This window comes from Hypanus sabinus, chromosome 3 (genome assembly GCF_030144855.1).
Source record: "Hypanus sabinus isolate sHypSab1 chromosome 3, sHypSab1.hap1, whole genome shotgun sequence".
NCBI lineage: Eukaryota > Metazoa > Chordata > Chondrichthyes > Myliobatiformes > Dasyatidae > Hypanus > Hypanus sabinus.
This window is the reverse complement of record NC_082708.1, coordinates 118342401-118361143: the sequence shown is the minus strand read 5'-3', so window position 1 is coordinate 118361143 and position 18743 is coordinate 118342401. Positions and strand designations below refer to the sequence as shown.

Below are 18743 nucleotides of genomic sequence, written 5' to 3'. Positions count from 1 at the left end.
ATCAGAAAATCCTGTATAAATCTTTTCTACGGCTCAGCTTAATAATCTCTAAAGGGATCTTCCTAGCCACCTTTCAACTCTTTCAACCGGAAAGATCCATCTCATAACCTCTCTTTGTCTCCTTGATTTCCCTCTTAAGAGAAATGTTAATCTTTTAATAGTCCTCAAGAGACTTGCTCATCTTCAAACCTCCAAAGTATCCTTCCTTCATTTTCAAGGCAAAAGCCTCAACATCTCTCACCAGCCAAGATTCCCTGTGCTTGTCAGGTTTTCCCTTCATCCTAAAGGGAACATTCTGCTTCTAGACTTCTGACATCATGCTCTTAAAAGCCTCCCATGTTCTCTTCATTCCTTTGCCTCCAAACAGGCTCTCTCAACTGACCTCTGCTAGATGCTGCCTAGTTCCCTCAAAATGAGCCCTGCTGTGCTTTAGTACCCTATTTATATATATGTTAACTCAGGAAACTTTCTAGGACACATTACACACCTCATCCACAATAAGAGAGCCTCATTTGAGAGACCCTCCCCTTCTTGTTCCTAAGGTTTATCCATAAGGCCTCACTGGACAATTCCCCCAAGAATGTCATCTCTAAGTACTGCTGTAATGCTGTCCCTTATCAAGAAGGCATTACCACTTCTCACTTACCTGCTCATGTAACACCTGTAGCAGGGACTTCTGTGCAGAACTATCAGAGTTCAAAGCACATTTATTATCAAAGTATGTATGCAGTATTCAGGTGCTTATCTATAAGTTTCCTAAATGTCCCTGATGTATCTGCCTCTACCAGCACCCTGGCTGAGCACTCCATGTACCCATCATTCTCTGTGTAAAAAAAAAACTTAGCTCTGACATCCCCCCTATATTTCCCTTCGATCTCCTTAAAATTATGCCCTCTTGTATTAGCTATTTCTATCCAGCAAATAAGATGCTGGCTGTCCACTTATCAGCTTATACACTTCTATTAAGTCACCTCTCATCTTCCTTTGCTCCATAGGGAAAAGCCTGAGCTTGCCCAACCTTTCCCACTGATTGTACAAGGATGAGCTCTATAAAGATTAGCTTTAATTCTCACATGTACGTTGAAATATTTAAACCCAGCATAGTCTTGCCTCAATGGCCAACGCAGTCCAAGGGTGTGCTGGGGCATCCCTCAAGTGTCTTCATGCTTCTAACACTAACGTAGCATGCCCACAATCCATACATCCTTGGAATGAGGAAGGAAACCAGAGCACCCAGAGGAAATACACAAGGTCAATGTACTAACTCCTTACAGACAGCTGCAGGAATTGAACTCCAATATTACAGCTGGCTCTGCAAAGTGTTAAGCTAACTGCCACACACGGGCATGTTGCAATAGAAACATTAATGGAATTACACAGTGCTTGTCTATACTGTATGAGTATTGGAGGGAAATTATACACTCAGTCACCACTTAAGAGATACGCCTGTACACCTGCTTGTTAATTCAAATATCTAATTAGCTAATCATGTGGTAGCAATTCAATGCAATAAAGCATGCTGACATGCTCAAGAGGTTCAGTTGTTATTCAGACAAACATCAGAATGGGCAAGAACTGTGATCTAAATGATTTTGAATGTGCAATGATTTGTTGGTGCCGGACGGAGTGGTTTGAGTATCTCTGAAACTGCTGATCACTTGGGATTTTCATGCACAGCAATCTTGAAAATGGTGCAAAAAAAATCAAACAAAAAAATCCAATGAGTTGCAGTTCTGTGGGTGAAAGTGCCTTGTGAAAGTGAAAGAAGTCAGAGCTAATGGCCATAATGGTTCAAGCTGACAGGAAGGTGACATTTACTTAAATAACCACAAGTAACAACAGTGGTGTGCAGAAGAGCATCTATGAGTGTACAACACGTCGAACCTTCTCGTCAATGGGCTACAGCAGCAGAAGACCATGATTATACAATCACTGGCCACTTTATTAAGTACAGGAGTGTGCATTTTGCTTACTTTATTTTGCTAATATTAAAAATTTTGCATATATTATGGGAGAAGAAACATACTGTACTATTTAAGAGAATTTTTCAAATTTCCGTTCAAACCAAGTTCAACAATTTATTGGAATATTTTTGCTCTGCATTTCTAAAATATATGTAGATAAGGATATAAATAATGGGAAAAGGAGTAGGCAACTATAAGCCTCTCGATCTTGCTTTGCCTTTCAGTAAGACTGTTGCTGACATTAGATCTCAATATCATATTTCTTAATTTCTCCAACATGCAGCTCTTAGTTTTAAATATAACTCATGATTAGGTTCTCTGGGTTAGACAATGCGACCACTGTTTGGGTAAATAAATTCCTCCTTAACTCACAATTAAATGGCTTTTCTTCTTATTGAGACTAGTTCTAGACTCCGCCATCTGCAGAACCATCTTTGCTGCACCTGCTCCTTTAAGCCCTCTCAGAATTTTGTATGCTTCAGTGATTTCTGCCTCCCATTTATCTAAATAACATCAGATGGAGGCCTAACCTTCTCAATCCCTCCTCATATGAGGACCTACTCTTCCAGGAACCAGTTGGGCAAATCCAAGGAATCCTTGATGGTAATTATATCCTTTATCAAATAAGGAGATCAGTTGTACACAATACAAAGCTCTCTATGTATCTATAGTAAGAAATCTTTACTTTTGTACTTAAATCCTCTGGCATAAAGTCTGCATGTAAACCGAGTACATGGACACCCGGACACCTTTGTGAATCAACATTTCCCAAGTTTCCTCCTTTGAAAGCATCACCATTATCTACTGAAGCAGAGAACCTCATCTTCCTCCACAGTGTACTCCATATGTCATGTTGTAGCTTGATGACTCAGCTCGACTCTATCCCCTTGAAGCATCATGGCATCCTCATTGTTAGACACAATCCAACCTCAGTACTGAAGTAAGTTTTTCATTGCACTTGTGTGGTGAACTACATATACCTGTCTGGACACGCCCCCCCCCCCCCCCCCCCCGGCTGATTGCTCTTGTGGCTCTTCCTACAGATTGTGGCTCCTCCCACAGACCCCGGTATAAAGGCGATTGGAGGCACAGCCCCTTCCTCAGTCTCCAGGAGGTAGTGTGGTGGTCACTTGCTGCTTGTTCTTTCTTCCAGCTAATAAAAGCCTATTCTCACCTCACGTCTCTGAGAGTTATTGATGGTGCATCAACTTGTCCATATATTAGCTTGTGCATATAACAATAAACTCGACCTTGACTTTGAGAAAGACCTATTTATTCGTCCCACCCCACCACAGATTAGTTTAATCTATAAACTAATTCTCAATCCACACCATGATATTACCCCCAATTCCATGGGCTTCAACTTTGTTCCTTTGTGGGACCTTATCAAAAGTCTTCAGAAATTAGAAATGGACCTCATCCACAGGATCTCTTTATCTCTTCTAGTTGATACATTCTCAAAAAATTCTATTAGATAAGTCAAATATAATTTTCCTTTCATAAATCAATGTCAATTATAATCAAAAATGTTTTCAATTTAAATAATTGCTGCAATCATGTAAAGCTTTCCACCAAACGTTATTTGTTTGCTTGAACATATGCTCAACATGTTTGTTTGAAACATTTTCTCCACTTATTAGGAAGCGCTAAGTCATCTGGAATTCACTAGCTACACAATGTTTCAATATGTGCCATCATGTCAAGTATGTGAGATAGCATCTTGATGAAAATTACTCATACTTTTCTGGTTCAATTCATTCTTGGGCTAACATTTGTTTGCCAAAATATTCTTTCAGCGTGACAATGCCACCACAAAGTTATTTTTTCTCTACCGTTCAGCTAGACTTGACAAAGTTCACTGGCTATCTATTTGTTTGAACAGATGCAGAGCTGACATTCTCAGAATGGTACTTTTAGCAGAGCAGACTAAAAATCCAATAGGAATTATTCAGCTCTTCCTTTGTGAACACAGTGGCAAACTGGCAAACCTGTTTTTACAATGCATCTCCTGCTGACCTTAGCCAGGAGTTGTGAAATTCCGTCAAGGAATTCCAGGATCTGTCACCTGTGAATCCGTCTGGACAAGGAACACTTCATCCATGCACACTGAATTGCCTATGTACAACCGACATTGGGGTGCAGGAAACCATATTGAATCGTTCTGTGGCATAGAGTCACAGAGCATGGAAACAGCTCATTTGACCCATTAGCTACCTATCTATATTGATCCTATTTTCACATCCTATTGACACTTATCCTGTTGCTTAATATGCTACAGCATTTTGAAATCTTGATGCAGGTTTGAGAGGAGTAATAAATCAGCCAGAATGAAATGGTGGAGCAGAGTTTCACGGTAGATAAGGCATAAAGAGACCTTTTGGCACATTGGCTTCATAAGTCAGAGCACTGAATACAGGAGTAGGGATGTTTGCTGAAGTTGTATAAGACATTGGTGAGTCCAAATTTAGAGTATTGTGTGCAGTTCTGGTTACCTACCTACAGGAAAGATAGCAACAAGATTGAAAGAGTACAGAAAAAAATTACAAAGATGTTGCTGGGACTGAAAGACTTGAGATAAAAGGAAAGGTTGAATAGGTTAGGACTTTTTCCCCTGATGTGAGATTTGAGCTGTTGGACATTAACTCTACTATCTTTGCCACTGTACTGCCCAGGAATTTTCACAATTAAATTCCACCTGTCATTCTCAGAGAATCTTACCAATCCATATCGACTTGTAACCAATGAATACTGTCATCACTACCAACACCAATATTTGCATTATTTGCACACTTCTAATCGTTCAGGTCTATCAGAATATATAACTGACAGCAAGGATTCAAGCACCATTGGTTATTACTGTAAAAACCATCCTCTGTTTCCTATCACTCAGCCAATCCAATTCCAGATCTGGTTTTCCAAATTGTCCTGGAATCCATGCATTCTATCTTTTGCACCAGTTTCCTATGTGGGACCTAGTCAAAGACCCTCTCAAAGTCCATATAAACCCCAATGATTGCATTACCTTTTTCAAAGTAGCTAATCACCTCCTTGAAAAATTCAGTCAAACTAGTCAAGACAGCACCTCCCCATACAAAATCAAACTGACATCCAAGACAGAAGAAATCACGTTGCTTCTGCAGAGTACTTGACACTTGATTGGATACTAGCTTGGATACCTGCCCTTTTTTAAAAATGCTATGTGGATGTCTATAATGCTGGTATATGGTAACAGATATCAACGGATGTGGTGCCAACAGATCCATATCCATATCTTTGAAAATGTTTCTCTTTTTTTATTGACTTCAAAATTCAGCATAAAGTAATACAGCATGGGAACTCTTCTATGCTGACCATGGCACCCACAAAGCTAGTCCCATTGTCCATAGTTGGCCATATCCTTGTGAAATCCACCTACCCATGTATTTATCTAAGGGGTTTTTCAATGTTGTTACTGTAGCTGCCTCAAGCATTATTTTTCTAGCAGCTTATTCAATATATCCTCTGCAAGAAATCGCCCCTCATGTCCCTTTTAAATCTTTCAGCTTTCTCCTTAAACTTCTGCCCTGCAGCTTTTGGCTTTCCTTCCCTGGGACAAAAAGAATATATTTCTTCACCCTTTCTTAGCCCTCATGACTTCATAGATATCTAGTGTGTTCAAAATTACAACTCTGAAATCTATGATGGCGCGTGTAGGATAAGCTTCCTTGGGGATTCTCCTACATGACATCTGTAACACCGTAACATCACTGATCTATTGACAATAGGCTCTGCCTTGTACTGGCCTCCTTTAAGCTGTGGCACCAAAGAAAAGAATGGCAATTGACCTCTGCCTGCATCGCTGGTCCTAAGGGAGAAGTGAGAAAAATAAACCCATTTACATTTCAGTTGATCTTTCCTCCATGTTCCAGTCTTAGAGCTTAAAGATCATGATATTCCCAGGGGGCAGACATCTGTGTGGTGCCTCCACTTGTCTGGATACCAGTCTCTGTAATTTCTGTAATTCATGTGACCCTCATTGTAGGATAAAGGGTGGGTTCGTAGTCAGGTCAAAGCAGCTAGATTTTTCACATCAGCCATTGAATCAATTTTCTCTATCTGAAACTAGAATTCCAGCCAAATATTTCCAGCTAATTGCCCATAATCAGTTACTCTACAAGTGAACAGCTTTCATCATTGGGAAAATGCAACATTTTTAAAAATCACAATGCCTTTTGAAGTATAACGAGTCATGTTACAACTTTATTCAGTGAGAATTTTTGAGTAAGATCAGGGGTTTACCTCGGATAAAATGTTGAAAGTCAATTCACTGGAGAAATTAGTAAAACTATAACATTTTTGTGAAATCATCCTCTTGAGGATTCTCAAATTTTTCGAAAGGAAACTTGTGAAGTTTCTTTTCCAAAAAATTTGAGGGGTTAATGAAAGAGGCTAAAGGTGAAACTCCCTCAAAGCTCTGGCATTTTCAACAAAAGCCAAAGATTTTATTTGGATAACTTTAAACCACTTCCCTCGATTTTGCTGAGGCTGCCTTCAGGTCTCTATTTAAAATAAAACCGAAGTGGTAGCGACCTTCAATAGTGGAGGTTTCATAAGAGAACAGAGACACTATTACTGCCCCTAAACATCCAGTAACAGAGGTTAATAAGCAGGCCATGAATAATAGACTGCAGCTTTCTTTCCTGTCTGTCTTATCATTGCCTGCCCAACATGTACTCAGTGCACACCCGTAGTTTACATTTATGTGCAGTTACTTATATCTTGCCAAAACCGATCAGATCTCAAATAATTTCATTACATTTGTCAATCATAATGTTCTGTTCATACATTTAGAATTCTTTAGTTTTAAAATTAGTATGGAAAGAAAACGGTGCCATGGTGTGCTATAAATTTCATAGCCAGGAGCAATTATTAAAAATGATCACACAACAAAACTTTCCAGGACATCAGAGATGTTTTCTCTCTCAAAGAATGGGGGTTCCTCTTCCTCTGCCATTGATGCTGCCCTCACCCACACCTCCTCTTTTTCCCGAACATCTTCCAGCCACTTTAACAGGGATAGAATTCCTCTTGTTCTCACCTACCACCCCATGAGCCTCTTCATCCAATACGTGGCTGTCTGCAACTCCTGCCACCTTCAGTGGGACACTACCACCAAACACATCATTACCTCCAGTCGCCCCGCCACAACCCCTCTCCGCTTTCTGCAGGGATTGTTCCCTCTGTGATCCCCTTGTCAATTTGTTTCTCTCTCCTCCCTCCTGGCACTTATCCCTGCAAATGACAGAAATGCTACACTTGCCCTTTCATCTCTTCCTTGACCTCTATTCAGGGCCTCTAACAGACCCTGAATCTATTCACCTGTGAATCTATTGAGGTTATCTATCGTATCTGGTGCTCCTGATGTGGCCTCCTCTACATTGGTAAGACATGAGATAAATTGGGGTCTGGTGAGCACCTCCGCTCCATCCAAAAAAATTGGAATTACTCAGTGCCCAACAATTGTAAATCCAATTCCCATTATTATTCAAACCTGTTGGTGCCATGGTGAGGCCACTCTCAGGATGGGGGAGCAACATCTCATATTCTGTCTGGGTGATGGCATGAATATCGATTTCTCCTTCTAGTATATTTTTCCCTCCCCCTTCTCTCTTCTTCCTTTCCCCTCTCTAGCCTCTTACCTCTTCTCTTCACCTATCATCTCCTCCCCTGGTGTCCCTCCTCCTTCCCTTTCTCCCACAGCCCTCTCCTCTTTTCTACAATCAGATTCCTTTTCCTCCAGCCCTTTGCCTTTTCCAATTATCATCTCCTAGCTTCTTTCTTCATCCCCCCCCCTCCCTACCCACATGGCTTCACCTATCACCTTCTAGCTTGTCCTCCTTCCACTCCTCCTCACCCTCTGATTCTGGCATCCTTCCCCCTCCCTTCCAATGCTGATGAGGGATCATGGCTAGAAATGTCAATTGCTAATTCATTTCAATAGATGTTGGCTGACCTGTTGGGTTCCTCCTGTATTTTGTGTGTGTTGCTTTGAATTTAGTCCAACTATGCAATAGATCATTATTTTAAAGTAGAGAAGAAATCAAGCAAGAGCAAGTGACGTTCAATGTTTAAACCGTGCCGCCAGTGCTTAGGAATATTTGTTTGTGAAGTTGGGGTCTACACTAAATGGTCACTTTATTAGGTCGCTCCTGTACTGGTCTTCTGCTTCTGTAGCTTGTCTAGTTCAATGTTCAACATGTTGTGTGTTCAGATATGTTCTGCTACACACCATTGAGTAACACGTGATTATTTGAATTACTGTCACTTTCCTGTCAGCTTTAACCAGTCTCATCTGACCACTCGCATTAAAAAGACATTTTTGCCCATAGAACCAACGTTCTTTGTTTCTCGCACCATTTTTGAGACTGTTGTGTGTGAAAATCCTAGGTGATCAGCAATTACTGAGATACTCCAACCACCCCATCTGGCACCAAAATTTATTCCATGGTCATAGTCATTTACATCACATTTAGTTTTTGTGACACGGACATGGCAGGAAAACGAACCCAAGTGCAGGACTCCGACGCGGAGGCAGGATCAGGAGGCAGAATCTTTGTAGAGAGTGTAGAATCAGGACCAGGCTGAATCAGGACCTGGGAGACTTGGTTTACAGAGAGATATGGGGTTGAAGACTTGGAAAAAGGTTCCTCTCTCTCTCTGAGAGTCGACCAACAATCTGGCAAGGGCTGACCGGAGCTGTCGGAGTCTTATCCTCTGGTGGCTAATGGAAACCAGGTGCTGGTAATTGAAAGGAACTGGGAAAGATTGGGAATCAAGTGTGGGGATTAAGGTCCACCCATTAGGGAGGAAAGGGAAAAGGTGGGAAATGCCAGCCAGGACCATGACAGTTTTCTTCATTCTGATGTTTGGTCTGAACAACAACCGAACCTCTTGATCATGTCTGCATGCTTTTATACATTTGAATTGCTGCCACATGGTTGGCTGATTATAGATTTGCATTAATGAGCAGCTGTACAGGTGTACCTAATAAAGTGGCCACTGAGTGTATAGCTTCTGCTGTTTGCACACTCCAGTTACTGGCTGAAACATTATGCACAGTGCCCTGCTCACGTCTTAGAACACAGAACATAGAAAAGTACAGCAATAATACATGATATTATGCCAACCCTTTAACCTACTTCAAGATCAATCCAATGTTTCCCTTCCACCTTTTATTACCTTTATCCATCTCAAATCTCCTTACCACCTCTACCGCCATACCTGACAATTACTCCCTCTTGTATTAGTCATTTCCACTCTGGGAAAATGTCTCTGGCTGTCGACTCTATCAGTACCTCTCATCATCATGTATACCTCTTCCAAATAACCTCTCATCATCCTTCAATTCAAAGAGAAAAGCCCTAGCTTGCTCAACTTTTTCTCATAAGACATGCTCTCCAATCCAGGCAGCATCCTTGTAAATCTCCTCTGCACCCTCTCTGAAGTGTCCACACCTTCTTTCCTATAATGAGGTGACCAGAACTGAACAAAATACTCCAAGCGGTCTAACCAGAGTTTTATAGAGCTGCAGCATTACCTCGTGGCTCCTGAACTCAATCCCTTGACTGATGACGGCCAAGATACCATATTCTTTCTTGTACGACAACTTTGAGGATCTATAGACTTGGACCCCAAGATCCCTCTGTTCCTCAACACTGCTAAGAATCCCACCACTAATCCTGTATTCTCCCTTCAAGTTCCGCCTTCTAAAGTGAATCTCTTGACACTATTTCATTGAACCCCATCTGCCATTTTTAGCCCAACTCTGCATCCTATCAATCTCCTGTTGTAACCTACAACCTTCTATGCTATCCACTATGTTACCAACCTTTGTATCATCTACAAACATACTAACCCATCCACTTACTTATCCTAGTCATTAATAAAAAATCACTGAGAGCAGGAGTCCTAGGGCAGATCCCAGTGGAACTCCACTGGTTGCCAACCTCTAGGCAGTACATGTTTCATCCACTACTGCTCTCTGCCTTCTGTGGGCGAGCCAGTTCTGAACCCATGCAGCCAGGTTGTGAGCAATTTTGGTCCCAATATCTCAGGAAAGATATGCTGGCCCTGGAAAGGATCCACGGGGGGAGGTTCACCGGAATTGAAATCTTATCATATGAGGAGTGTTGGATATCTCTGGGTCTGAACTGGATGGAGTTCAGAAGGATGGTAGGAAATCTCATTGAAAACAACCAGATACTGAAAAGCCTTGATAGAGTGGATATTTTGAGTATATTTCCATCAGTCAGGGAGTCTGGAATCTGAGGGCATGTTCTTAGAATACAGCCTGAATGATCAGTTGAGGGGGAATTTGTCCACCCTGGTGATGATGGATCAGTAGAATTCCTTACCACAAAGAGCTGTAGAGACCAAGGCATTGGGTTTATTTAAAGCAGAGATGGTTTGGTTCCTAATTGGTATACAGCTTAAGGACTATGGGGAAAAGGTGGGGGAATGCTGTTGAAAAATTTAAATGGCGGAGCAGACTTGATAGGTTGAATGATCTAATTCTGCTCCAATAATGTGTGGCCTCTATCTCACATCATCCAAGGCTCCCTAAACATGCCAGACCAACCCTTCACCCTAAAAGGAATATGCTGCAGTGTACTGTTGATATCGCACTCTTAAAAGCCTCCTACGACATTCCTTTAAAATAGGCTTACCCAATTGACTTCTGCTTGATCCTACCTAATTCCCCCAGAACTAATTCTGCTCCAGTTTAGGACCCTAATCAGTAAACCTTCCCTTCCCTTTTCCATTAATAGTCCATCTTCCTGTAACTGTACTGACAGATTGCTCAGTGGCCTTCTATATCATCCTAATATTTCTGTACAGTATTGACCTTACTTGGCGCTGGTTCAATAGTGCTAGGATCTTAAAGATAGGATATATTTTAGTCACATTAGATAGGATGTTACCTTTTCCTGGCAAAGGATCCAAGAAGAGTAAGATCCATATGGAAAACATTACCAACACCAGACCCTTCAGCAGGACAACTTGAAACGTTGACTGTACTCTTTTCCATAGATACTGCCTGGCCTGCTGAAGTCCTCCAGCATTTTGTGCGTGTTTCTAGGATGGTCTATGGTCAGGGAGGGGTGTCCCTAGATTCAACAGCACTAGCCGTAAACCATCTTCCTGTGTTCTTTCTGCCCCGTCACATTGCTCCCCCTCCTATGGTCTTCCTACTAGCACAGTAATTTCACCTTGCTCCCATACCTCCCGCCTAAAATGATCTTTCCCTTCCTGCTCCTTCAAGCTATGATGCTGAGCGATAGAAGGCAGCAAACAGGACAGTTATTACTGTGCAAGTTGGCTTTGCCTTAATCCATGAGAGTGTGATTAGGGAGTGAAATGTGCATCTTGTTGTTCAGTGGTGAATTTTTATAATGGAAAATCCCAGGGGAATGCTCCACTGTCTGCAGCCTCCCTGTGTTACTATCTACACACACTCTGTGCATGGCATCTTGTCTCCCCCGCAGGTTTAACCATACCACTGTGCAATGTTATGTGAGGTTGAACACATTGTGCCCACAAAATGGCACTTCAGATTCATTCAGGTATCTGAACGACACCTTCAACCTCACTGATTGTGTTCTTCATTGGCAACAACAGCCACTTTTTAACTGAGTATTGCTTGTACCTGAGTGCCAAATGATAGGTGTGATCATAGAGTCAAAGAGTGACAAGCACAGAAACAAGCTCCGTGGTCCACTGAGTCCTAGATTCTAGACTCTGTCACTTTCCTGCATACATATTGGTCAGTGGACTAGCCAACTTGCATTTGAGGTGTGGGAGGAAAGTGGAACACCTAGGGGAAAAAACACATCTGAGCAGAGGGAGGACCCTCAAACTCCAGGTATCACTGGAGATCAGAACTGAACCACTGCTGCTCTGTTAACTGTGCCATCATATTCGCCCACTGAGTTCAGAGAGTTTCAACGACTGCAAGGCAAAGGCACTATGGAAACTATGCCGTAACTTCCCATGGACCGCTGGAAGATCATTTGTTCTTGCACACCAACTGCACATGGATGGAGTGGATTATCTTGTGTTGAGAAATGCTTCAAGCTGGCATGGAGGATCCCCTTATATGGCACAAACAGGCTTCAGTTGTATCTTGTTCCTCTGGAAAGGCAGTTGGAGTCACAAGCATAGGTGCCGAGTCAATTTCAATGCAGAACTGCGGGAAGGTTATATATGACAATCTATCCTGACTATTAGCCCTCTGCTTTATGTACCTGCTGTTATTATGAAACTCTGCTAGTTTCTAGGAAAGAAGCAAAGCAGAGGAGTCACAGCCTCTGGTGATCTTTGACAACTGACAACATTTAGCCACCAGGTACTGTTGGCAAAAGTTCTCTTGTTTCAGTGGACTGTGAATGAATGCTTCCACCTGCGCTTCTGAATATTCTTCCAAAGGTGGTGGAGCTTCACTGATCTCAGTGCCCTCTGTGGAATGGCAGGGCTGTGAGCAGCTGGTGCTGCTCTTGGTCACCTTTGTCCAGATCGGCTGTCCAAGCAGGACTCATGCTGATCTAGAGATCCAGTCATGGACACAGAACTCCAAAGTGCAGATAATGACTGCATACTTGTAAAACTAACCTCAAAATTTTTGCAGTTAAATTCTCTAGTATGTATCATAATGATTTAGCACATGTATAGTCAACAAATTCTTCCACACAAGACACAAAAGCAACATAATTTATAAGTTGTTACTAGCATATTTCTCTGTTATTTCTTCACACATTCCTACCTCATTACCTCATGAAGCAGGATCTGGGCAACATTACAGGCAAGGGATAATCTGGTTGATAGGTAGTCAGTGATATTTGCAACACTTATGACAATGATCATCTCCAACAAGAGAGAGACTACCACCTTCACTTGATATTTAATGGAACCACCGCCTTTGAGTTGTCCACCTCAGACATTCATTATTTAAATTTTGCAGCTACTGAGTGTATTGTGTCAAGAGCAGTTTGTGGGTTGGGTATCTGGCAACAAATGGCTCAGTTCATGATTCATGAAAGCCTTTCTGCCTTCAGCTGAACATCATTTGTAACTTTGATGCAAAATGTTTCTCTTGCTTGGATTATTGCAACTCCAATAACACTTAAGAAGAGCAGCAACATTCAAGGCAAAACAGCCCTCATAATCAACATGCCATTCTTCACGTTAAATATCATTCCCTCTCCACCATTAATACATTCCAGTTGTACTATGTGCATTTACAAAATGCACTATAGCAATATGTCAAGCTAATAGAAAGGACAAGAGCAGAGGACTAATGGAAATTCCAATAGCTCCAAGTTCTCTTCAATGCAGCCAGATTTGAAAACACACCATTTTTAAATCTCTGCCTTGTTGGATTCTTGGTACCTCCTACCTAACGTCATTGTGAGAGAGCCTTCACCACACAGGCTTTAGTAGTTTAAGAAGACAGCTCATTAGCTCTAGGATAATTTGAGCTGGAAAATAATTGTTGCCAATGAGTCTACATTTCCTGTATAAATAAAAAGAAACATCTAGTCATGAGTTGGGATACTTTGCAATTTGGGTCTTTGGTTTACTGTTTTACTTCTCAGACCTTTAAGTGGGGCTTGGAAACAAAACACTTGGTTCAAACTTGGAAGTGTAGCGGTTGAGTGAAAGGAAATGATGAGTGTTGTATGATATTCCTCAGTATTGGTGGCTAAGAAAGGGAAATAAGTAGCTGATTCTTCGGCTCCTAGCCATTATGTTAGGTGATGCACATATCAGGAGAGAAGAGGATTGGGAATTTGTTCCAGTCCCTCCAGTAGTGAAAGAGATTGTAGAGGCTCAGCCCAGGATTACAGTTAAGAATGTTGAATTGCTTCAGAGGCTCCAGTAACACTTCATGAGGAAAGTGAAGAGGGAAGAATTATAGGAGTAAGTTTCTTTCAGGAGGGGTGTCGTGGTGAACTCAGTGACGGACTGTACTGATGGGCCATCATTTCCCATCTCATGTCTGCTCTAGTCTTTGACCTCTTTTATACACTTGACAGTCGGGCTAAAATGGTATCCTTTTGTGGTTCAACAAATTGAACCAATTAGGTGTGTCACTGGCATAGGGTGAAAGGATTGTCTGCATGGGAAGCTAGGTGTCCTGGTGAAAGGAAATATTTCAGCTCTTCCAAGCTGCTCTAAAATAATTTACTTTTAATTTTTATTTTATCTCATTGCACAAGCAGCAAACTTGTTGGTGGACAATGTACATCAATTATAGCTAAAATTGATAACTGGGATATTATTTATTCTATGGGACACAAGATTTCCAAATTAAAAGTGGTCTTTTGCCTTGGTCAGGCAGATGCTTTGGATATTCAGTGACAACCCTTTTGAACGAACGTGTTGGCAGCATTGCCAGAATTAATCAGATAGTAAGAATTTACATTATGAGGCCATTGAACCCACTATATTAATACCAGGCAAGGACAACTAATTATTATCACTGTAAAATAAGCTTAACTCTTTAATGACTAAGTTTTTAAGATAAATGAAATGTGTAAATGATTGAAATCCTGTCAGAAATTTAATTTAATTCATTTCCCAGCTCGGGTGGTAGGCATCTTTTAAGTAAGAGCCAGAATAAAAAAACTCAGAAATGGAAGAGAACACAGCTGAATTTACCTTAAATGAAAAGAAACTTGCTCCTGATGTTGGCATATTAGATCAGTGTAGATGGGTAAAAAAGTTTGGCATGGACATGACGTGCTGTATAACTCTATGAGAATTATCTTCACACCCTTATTTTCTCTTTGATGCTTTCCCCCAGGTAATGCCTTGAGCTCAAGCAATTAAGTCTATAAACCAGTAATAAGCATGGAACAAATCATGGATTTAAAAAAAATAAAACTGCAGGCACTGGTGTGGATTTTTTCTCAGCTTTTTAAATAATCATCAACTTCGAGCTTTTGTAGTTCAGTTATCAGACAGATTAAACTCAAATTAAAGCAAATGATAAAATTGTGTCCGTAGACATAGGTCAAGGAAATGGGGTTGTATTTGGTTAAAAAAAAGTTTTCTTGCAGCACACACATCACCGAAATGTGATGACAAAATGAAATGACGTCTTGTTCAAAATCAGCAAATCAACTGTTGCAATTAGTGATTCCCTGAGGGTGGTGGGCTGTTAGCAATTTTAGGATTTGGGTTTTTTTTCAATTAGTTTTTGCCCCCAAATAGGTGAAGTGAAATTAAAGCAACACACAAAAAATGCTAGAGGAACTCAGCAGGCCAGGGAGCATCTATAGAAAAAAGTACAGTCGACGTTTCAGGCAGAGACCCTTCAGCAGGACTTAGAAGTAAAATTAAGCTCATTCTTATATCTCAATCACAAAAAAACAAAGTTGAATGAAATCATCAGACTGATGTGATACTACTAATTTGAACTTAATTCTTAGGTTTGCATCTAAATTCGATTTGCATCTGGCTATTCCCAGATTCTGTTGTCAGAAATCAAATAACATGGTAATGTAGATACTGGTGAATTACATTCAAGTTGAAGCAGAATAACATAATTGTAATTTCAGCCAGAGAATTATATTCAATATCAACTATACTTCTTGCAACGTGCTGTGCTTTAGCGACTCCATTGTGATTAAATTTCAAAATGGCACTACATACTGGAAAAAACTGTCACATTTCCTATCTTAACAAAGTGTAAAATCTCAAAGGAATGTTCCCATAACTTACTTGCATTTTAAGCCATTGGAAACAGCAATATGTTTATAGTTAACCTTCTGTTGTAATATATTCCAACATATATATACACTGATCTGTCATTGTTCAACTTAATTGATTAAAGAAATGTAAATTGCTTAAGTTTTTGCCAATTAGAATGGAACTAAAATCTTGAACTTTGAATTCCTGAATGTTAGCTTGATTCTGTTTTTTATAGGATTTTTTTCTACTTTTGAATGTATTGTGCAATTTAAAGTAGTATACAGGCCATTCCCAGATAATGAATGCTCTTCTTAAGTCAATTTCATCATAAGTCATAAAATACGCATAAGTATTTCAGTATGTTAAGCTTAAGTATTTAGCGAGTGGCAGCAAATGCATGTTAGATTTATACAGAGGAACAAATAATAGAAGTGGGGAGAGAGTGGAAACTAGTTCTGTTGTTTACAAGAACAAATCTGTATGTGTACATCATATTTTTGAATTTAATCATATTATGGGAGCTTTTTTTGCATGTAGGAGTGTCCCTAAGTCAAGCATTCATAACTTGGGGGTGGCTTGCGTTCCTGGTCACAAGGTTGCCTAACATGCAATGTACCAGAACTAGGGTTCATGATCAAACAACAAAACTGTAAATGCTACATAGAAGCAAGAATACGCCCACCTGTCCACACTGAGAGCGCAGAGGTTCAGCACTGTGATCCCCACTGACACTTTCTGTAAGAAGGGCACCAGCTTGCAAACAACAATCCCAAAAGGCCACTTTGGTAACAGAAGCTGGAAAAGATGGTTTGCAAATGGTCAATTGTCAATTAATGAGACTAAGCAGACTGAGAAATAAAAACCAGCATTAAATAAAAGGAATAAATGAAGAGAACAATTACTTGTTCCTTTACCACAACTTCTCCCACACTCCAGAACACAGGAAAAAGTAAATTAATAACTTCTTGGTCAACAACTTATAGGGAGTCAAAGGAAGCTCCAAGGGCAAATTAAAAGGCTATGAAAACCATTGATGACGACATGCAGAAGATGGAGGCCTAATGAAGAACGTTTTTAATGTTAAAAAAGAGTTAAAACTGGTACAAGAGAAGGACTTGAAAAGAAAGAGTTGGTGAACACCAGAAAGTGAGAAGTGACCAAAAATATTGAAACTTGACAGGAACCCGAGGCTTTTTATTACCGGTTCAATTCCATGAATTAATATTCAACACATAAACTATGTCATAAAAGCTGGTAAAATCTCTGAGGGTGCAAGGGAGAGAGAATAGCCTGGATAGCGAACGGACAAAACTCAAGCTGGAACGCCGAGGAAGAACGGAGACCCGGAGAAAGGTGAGATGCCTCACAGACAGTGAGAGACTGGAAACCGTGGCGGAGAGGGAGAAGTGAGAGTGGAGCATTGGGAAATGAAGAGATGGTGATCAAACAATAAGAAATATGGTTAAGGCAGGAACGGAAAAAACGCGAGCAGACGCGAAGGAGTAAGGAACCCGCCGCAGAAACCTAAAGAAGTGGTGAAAGCAGGGGATGTAGAGTGAAAGTTTACACCTTAGCTATGTGGATGGGGATGTCGATCATGATGTACAGCAAGTCTCCCAGGGCCAGGCTGCCGATCAACAAGTTGGGACCATTCCTCATGCACTTGTTCTTGTAAATGATCCGTAACAGGGTAACGTTTCCGATCACCCCGACCACGAAGATAACACAGGAGATGGCCGCGTTGATGTACTTGAAGGCAGGGTCACTGTCGGGCGCATCGGGGCAAGAGAAATTGCTGCCATTGCCCGCCGACAGGTTGACGTCCTTCAGCCAGTCCTGAAGATCGGGGGTGACGCTGCCCCCGTGAAGACTCTCATTCTGCATGTGCCAGACTGCGGTGGGGAGGACCACGTCCCTGTGCTGGGAAGGGGAAGAGAATCTCTTCGCGGTCTCATTGTCCGGCGTCGGATATTCTTCAGTAACCACCGGCCATATCGCAAAGCCAGCGGAAAGTGGAATCCAACACAGAACCGTGCAAACATGCACGATCTCCATCCCCAAGCGAACTCGGGGGGAAGTGGGCAGGAGTTTGATCCCACAGTTTCCCACGTTAAAACCGCACCAAGCCTGGGTCTCTGCGTTCTCGGGAGCTGTGTAGGGAACTCAAGCTCACTGCCAGTAGATCCCCCTGCCGCTCACTGCCTCGGCACCCTTCCTTCCCCGTGTCCTGAGCTGTCCCGGGACGAGATTCAAACCGTCTCCGCACGCAATTCCTCGGTCCTCCAGCCGGCGCCTGGCCTCATCCAACAGAAGTTCCTCACTCTTTGACGCTTCCCTAAACGGAGCGACGAGAGAGAAGGTGGGGGTGGGGAGAGAGAGTCAAACCAATCTCTCCCGTCCCTCGGCTCGGCAACGACCTGCTCCTTCGGGGAGCGAGCGGGGGAATGGGCAGTCCCGCACGCTAACCAGGAAGCAACAACAGCTGACTCCGATCTGTCCATTCACTCCGCTGAACTGGGGACTGATGCTGATAAAAGCATTTCGTGAGCCGGGAATGGGACCACCTCTCTGCAATGAGAACCAGAATTGCGTGCTGTACAATTTTTCCCTCGCTAACGTGGTTCAAACGTCAGGAACCGCGCTTCTTATTAAATGACACTAACATTTCGTGACAAGAAAGAGCGGACCGATCCATATACCTGGGGTTATTTTAAAAGCAGCTGAAGAGGAAACCGCGACTTTAAAAACTGCCTTTCAGTTAAATGTTCTGTCTCCGGGACTCATCGTTCCCACTCTACAGTAAAGACAATATCTGCTATGTTTGAACTCCTTGTGTTTTTAATATTTTTGACTTGTCAAAAGAGTGTTTCCAACGCTTGAGGAACGACCATCAATAGCGAGGGTAGTATAGAAAATGGGAAATTGCTCTGCTTTAACAGCTAGTGCTGTTGGTGGGTGTGGCGGTGGGGACAAAATGGGAGATTTAAGAGTCAAAAGATGACCAAAAACGTTTAAGTCAAATTGACGAAGGTGGGAGCAAGAAGAGGG

General features: G+C 41.7%; 1 protein-coding gene across 1 annotated transcript in view; it reads right to left on the bottom strand.

The window, feature by feature from the left end:
* Nucleotides 1–18489, bottom strand: part of ednraa (endothelin receptor type Aa) — a 48452-nt gene extending 29963 nt beyond the window's left edge. Inside the window, exons 1-2 of the mRNA XM_059965011.1 lie at nt 17265–18489; nt 16378–16490 (exon numbers count right to left, since the gene is read on the bottom strand). Coding sequence (XP_059820994.1) covers nt 16378–16490; nt 17265–17750 — 599 coding nt within the window. The 5' untranslated portion in view covers nt 17751–18489. The remainder of the gene's footprint in view (nt 1–16377; nt 16491–17264) is intronic.
* Between the last annotated feature and the right edge of the window lie 254 nt (nt 18490–18743).